This window comes from Triticum dicoccoides, chromosome 3A, assembly GCF_002162155.2.
Source record: "Triticum dicoccoides isolate Atlit2015 ecotype Zavitan chromosome 3A, WEW_v2.0, whole genome shotgun sequence".
NCBI classification, from domain to species: domain Eukaryota; kingdom Viridiplantae; phylum Streptophyta; class Magnoliopsida; order Poales; family Poaceae; genus Triticum; species Triticum dicoccoides.
Genome location: NC_041384.1, coordinates 605,492,029 through 605,498,189, shown reverse-complemented (window position 1 = coordinate 605,498,189; position 6,161 = coordinate 605,492,029). Strand labels below are relative to the sequence as shown.

General features: G+C 46.9%; 1 protein-coding gene across 1 annotated transcript; it reads left to right on the top strand.

Annotated features, from left to right (window-relative positions):
* Positions 1-4,490: 4,490 nt before the first annotated feature.
* LOC119269528 (histone H2B.5) lies at positions 4,491-5,139 on the top strand. Its single transcript, XM_037551380.1, has one exon. It carries the CDS (start codon positions 4,577-4,579, stop codon positions 4,985-4,987), a length of 411 nt encoding a protein of 136 aa, XP_037407277.1. The 5' UTR covers positions 4,491-4,576; the 3' UTR covers positions 4,988-5,139.
* The last annotated feature ends 1,022 nt before the right edge of the window (positions 5,140-6,161 follow it).

The window sequence follows — 6,161 nt, the reverse complement described above, 5'->3', positions numbered from 1 at the left end:
GACTTTTAATTACGTTGGTGGTGGCGTCCGCCTTCGTCGCTCTGAATATTCCTTTTCATTGTTTTGGAAGCGTTTTTCTTTCTACATGAATCACATTCTACTAATAAGAGAATGCTTGCAACCACACAATATAGAAAAAGAATGCAATATCAGTGGAAAACAGCGATATGGGTCATACTACTATATAGTGGCATTATCTAGCCATTGATTCGCACAGATCAGACAGGTTCGATGCATTGAATGCATTTACCGCTATCTCCAGAAAATGAAGGAAAGAAGGTGGGGTCATTGTACGAGGAGCAGCTAAGGTATGAATACGTGGGGAAGGATGGTGCGCGGCCGGTCGAAGCTGACGGAGGTGGACCGCCAGTCCGTGTCAGAAGGCAGATACTGGACCATGGTCCAGAATTTTTCGTTCGTACTATGTGCCCGGAAAAGGCACGCGAGTGGCGTGCTGCTCTTGCTGCTGTTTCGTTCTGGGAGAGAAAATAAAAAAACTAGCTATTTTCCATCTGCGTCACAGTTTGCCCATCTTCCATGACGGCGCGGCGTCGGCGTGCTCCGTTAGGATGAAATTAACGAGGATGCGAGTTGGCGGAGAACTGGGGTGCCGGCTTCTTCAGTGGCTGGTCAAGACAGTTGCGGCGCCGCCCCCGGCGAGTGCAGGTGCGAGAGCGCTCCGGGGGAGTCCGCGATAAAACCTGATCCAAAGGCAGCCGGCTGGATGAGAAGGTATACCTTGATGGCTTGATGCTAACCATGGATGGAAAAAATTAGTGTGCTCGTGCCCCCACTGGACCCGTCAGTGTTTCTTCATAAACTGCAGTAAAAGAGCGTTTGGAAGGGAAAATGTGTTCAATAGACTGGTCGAGGAATTAAGAATTGTGTGTGGAATTAAAAATACTACCCCGTCGCCTACCGGGGCAACACCACCACCATATTTCACCTCACCACCACCATATTTTTATAAGAATTGAAACATGTTTTGAAAATGAACATTTATTTGAACACATGTTTTTATGAAAGAGATTTTTAAATTTTTGTGATCAATTTTAAATGGTTTTTTAAAAAATGGGAAGATTTTAAGCATTTTTTAAAAACAGTGAACATATTGAAAAGCATGAATTTTTTAAAGCAAGAATAATTTGAAACACTCCTTAACTTCACAAAATACACATACTCGGTGTCTGCAATTAGAAAAAGGATTTTTGTTGCCGTACCATGTAGTATAAAGATGAGAAATTCGTAGGGATGTCCTTTGATGGCGCCTCCTTCAACTTGGTACTACCATTGGGTGGAAGTGGAATGGTGTAATTTTTTTAGCAGGATATACAGATGGTGGAATTGTTGTATACTATCCGAGAGTTTAATAACTAACCAAAAGTTTTTCTTAGAATTTTCTAAAGATTTGCAAACGATTTTTTGGATGAAAGAGCAGTGGCACATTGAAATGAGATTCTTTATATACAATTTTTTGTTAATAATCGAAAGCAAACAGGTTTTACTTTGTTACTTATTTTCTAGAAAATGTTAGTTATTTGATTTGCAAGATTATATTTTGCTCCTTTTCTTTTGCACTATTTGAACTTGGCCATCATCATCATAAAAAAGCAAGCTTTTTTCTTTCCCCCATAACAGGTAATTTTTTGTAAATTTTCGGTCGATTACAAAAAAAGAAGGTAATTTCAAGATGCACAGTTGTCACATTCTTTCTGCTCTTCATTGCTCTGTCTCTCTTCCCTGCCTAACCAGCGATGTCTCCTCCTTGTCTGACTAACGATGTCGGTGACATCTAGAGTTGAGGAATATCTTATCTTAATTGTTAGTAAGTCGCTTTGAGCTCCAAATATCTTCTCTCTGAAGGAATATTTATTTTCCATATTTTCACTCACTTTTAATTATTGTATCTGATGATGTATTCATAAGATGTGGTAGACATGAAAAAGTAAACAACAGCAAGTAATTATATCGGTGCTCATTTAGTTATTTTTTTTTTTGCAATGGGTGCTTAGCACGCCTAGTCCAGCAGCTTCTCCACCGAGGGCCATTAAAAAAGTGATCCTAAAAATGCCATTAAAAAAAGAAATTCCCACCGAGCTCGGCGTGGACCTTTATCCACATCGCCGTTCCTTCTCCAGCAGCGCTACTGCTCTTCTTCTCCGCTTCTCGCTATCCATCAAACTACTCTCCTCCTTTTCTCTATCCGTGCCACACACGCCCCACGACGCCGCGTGCGTGCAGTGCGGGCTGCCGCCATGTGAGTTTTCTCTGTAGGGAGAGCGTCCATCTCGCTGCTATTTTTGATTCATGCATTAACCTTTCTGCCGGACTCCCTCTTGGCCTCGCTTCAACATTTTCGATTGAGCTTTTGTTGGCTTGTTGATGATTCATGCAACTCTGAACGTATATAAGCTGGTAGGATTTGATGTAAACAGGCAGGATGGGACTAATGATCAGAATCTGGAAATTTTTAGTACAGGCCGAAGAAAACTGTGTTACCTGCCTCGGTAAGGAAAGGAAAGGTCAGATGATGAGTCCGAACTTTTTTAGCGGCCCATAACTTAAATTCTGGCCCGTGGACTTACAATGCTGCAAACAACATAGAGAACTTGGACGAGCCAACGGACGAACGACCATGTACGAAAACGGATGAAATTATCGGAAGCAATAAGAGCAACTCCAATAAGGCGATCCATTTCATCCAGCGCGGACAAAAAAGCCGGCCCAACGCGCCGACTCAAACGGACGCGCGTCCGCTTTTGTCCGCCTGCCGACCCATTCCGGACCCATTTTAAGCCTGATTTGCGTCGGCGCGAACACAAAACGGACGTGCGTGCGCTCGTCCTCTTTTCTCATCGGGCCCGCTGGTCGGTGGCACATTGAATTCACACTCTTGCCCGCCTCCTACGTCGCCGACGCCGCCGGCCATTTTTCAGACGAAAATGGATACCTAGATAGTTCTTACGTATACAGGTAAAAGAAAAGACCACTACTCGTCGCTTTCTGACTCCGACTCGGTAATGTTCTCCTCCGACGTCTGAATGTAGGCGTCAGCATACGCCTCGTCTTCAAAGTCCCAACCCACCGTTTCTCGTAGCTCCAGTTTCAATTGAGCTGCTTGCTTCTGCAAACGCTTGTCCTCCCGATAGGCGGCTCGCTCCCTCCTCCTCGCGTCCCTCTCCAACCTCCTTTGCTTGTAGAATTGGTGCTCGTCGATGATGTCCTGCGGGAAGCCTCCGCGCCACACCACCAAGGCTTCCACGTCCTTCTCTGCGATGGCGAGGCGACGCTGCCGCCTCCGGTGGACACGACGATCCTCGTCGGTGAAAAGCCGCGGGAGAGGCGCCAGATCTTGCGCCCGCTGGCTTGACACGTTGGGAAAATTCATATCCTGACGGGGCTTCAGGAGGCGCCACACCGCCACGTCGTGCGTGCGGGGCGCCTCCTCTGCGGTGTCGAGGGTGCCGAGGATGAGACGTTTCTTGCGAAATCAGATCTCGGAGGAGAAGGCGTCGGAGCGGCGCTTGCGGACTCCGCGAAAATCCGAAGCGCCCAGGCGGCGGATCGACATGGTGGCGCAGAGGCGGCGAGAGTGGGAGGCGGACATAGTATGGAGGGAGCGCCTTCTTTATAATGAGTGCTGGCCGCGGTGCGCGCACGAACCTTTCCCGCGCGCTGGAGCGCCAAAACCAGCGCGCGCTAGACCGCTTTCCACCGCGCGCGCGAGAGCGCCAAAACCAGGGCGACGACATGATCTAAAACGCGCGCGGTCATGAAATGGGTCGGCCGTTAGTCGCACTGCCGACCCAAAATTAAAAGAGGGCGGACGGCCGACCCAAACGGACAAAAAGCGAACAAAAACGCCGTTCGTTTGGGTCGGCCCGTTGGAGTTGCTCTAAGCAATCAGTCTTTATTATTACTCTCTCCGTTCCTAAATATTTGTCTTTTTAGAGATTTCAAATGGACTACCATATATGGATGTATTAGATACATTTTAGAGTGTAGATTCACCCATTTTGCTTCGTATGTAGTCACTTGTTGAAATCTGTAGAAAGACAAATATTTAGTAACTGAGGAGTATTAATTATAATTATATTATAATTTTGGGAAAGATAACTGTTCCAAATACCTCTAAAAAAATCCTCAGCTTACTCTAAAAGAAACCCCCCAGCAAATCCAAATCACAACAGGGTCCCCTCGAAGCCCCACGCACTCCAACAGTCCAACCATCACGAAGCGCCCAAAACAGACCTTCCCGCTCGCATTTCGCCACCAAATTTCCGCCCGCCGCCTAAACCCACCGCGGAACAGCGAGATCACGCCTCCCCACGCGGATCCACCCCGTCACCGCGCCCAAATCCGTCCGTCCATCAAATCCAACGCCCCCGCACCCCGCCACGTCACCGATCCGGACCCCAACCCTCTCCACCAGTCAGTCCGCTCCCCGCAACCCTATATATCCCCAGCGCCTCGCCCCCGGAAACCAACACCTCGAACCCCAGCGCAAATCCTCCAGTCCTCCCACCTCGCGCCCCCAACCCGATCCCTCGTCCTCTCCACCTCCGCCGAAACCGTCATGGCGCCCAAGGCCGAGAAGAAGCCCGCCGCGGAGAAGAAGCCGGTGGAGACGGAGAAGAAGCCCAAGGCCGAGAAGCGCGTGCCCGGCAAGGACGGCGGCGCCGACAAGAAGAAGAAGAAGGCCAAGAAGAGCGTCGAGACGTACAAGATCTACATCTTCAAGGTGCTCAAGCAGGTGCACCCCGACATCGGCATCTCCTCCAAGGCCATGTCCATCATGAACTCCTTCATCAACGACATCTTCGAGAAGCTCGCCGGCGAGTCGGCCAAGCTGGCGCGCTACAACAAGAAGCCCACCATCACCTCCCGGGAGATCCAGACCGCCGTGCGCCTCGTCCTCCCCGGCGAGCTCGCCAAGCACGCCGTCTCCGAGGGCACCAAGGCCGTCACCAAGTTCACCTCCTCCTAGATTGCTGCCGTCCGTCCGAGTCTGTTTCGTATGGTCTGGTCTGAATTTGTTCCCGTGTTAAAACATATTACAGGGGGTTAGATTCCCCTATCGAACAGTGTAAAATGAGTCCAATTTGCTGAATCAAAGAATCATCCAGTGGTTGTTACAAACGTGCCTTGCTTCAGCAATTTAACTTGCACCTCTTCACTTGGATGGTTTCGTTGAGACAAACCTCAATGGTTGTGTAAGCTGCTCTGATAATTTTATTTTTTGATTCTGCCATGTTTGACTGGAAAGTTGACCTTTTGCTTCTGCCATACTCCATGGTTCAGTAAACTCTTGACGCAGGTCCTTATTTTTCCTTGTGTAGATGCAGTCAGCTACAGATTGTTCTACAGGTGGAAAGTCTGTAGCCTGATTTGTTAACTTTATTTTCAGGGTAAGTATTCATTCCGAGCTTTTAACGCCATTAACTTATTCTCATTCTAAGAGTTTCAGAAGTCAAGCCGTACTCTAGGAAGTTTCAGAAGTCAGTTGTCTGAATTTTATAACTTTGCGATCTCTTGAGCCAATTTTTTAAATTCTGAATGTGCTTCTGCCTTCTGAAGATTGCGTTGAATTCACGTTGATGTATGTCTTGATTTAACTCTGTTGATATGCTATACTATGCTTGGTTTTCTGTAGAATTCATTTGATGAGATGATTGGCTGCCAACTGAGGTTGGGAGATGCACACATTATAGATGGGAAGTTATTATTTGGTCATATTTGGTAACTTTATACTGAATTTTGTTTTCAGGGGCAAGATCTCATTGTGAGCTTAAAACAATTTACTCATTAGAAAATTCAGAAAGCCAGTCGCGTATTCTAGTGATTCTGTATACAATCCAACCCAGTGCTGAAATGTCTACTTCTAGAGGAATACACATGATATTTTGGTCATCCCTGTAGCTTAATATGCTGCTCTGCAATAAGTTTGATTCAAACGATTTTATTATCCTTAAACACGATAAATTTATAGCCCTGTACGACAATAGTTTGAAAAAGAAAACATTGTCGGCTTCAAACCAATTAGCACCCTGAAAGTCCAGCTCTACTGTATACTCCCTTTGTAAACAAATATAAGACGTTTTACAGTGGGAGTAGTTAGTTTCAGTTAAGAAGACGACAGTTATTTTCACTCTGTGATCTGC

Bases quoted from the DNA above. Each gene is read 5' to 3' on its own strand.
- LOC119269528 (XM_037551380.1), top strand. From the start codon at position 4,577: ATGGCGCCCAAGGCCGAGAAGAAGCCCGCCGCGGAGAAGAAGCCGGTG.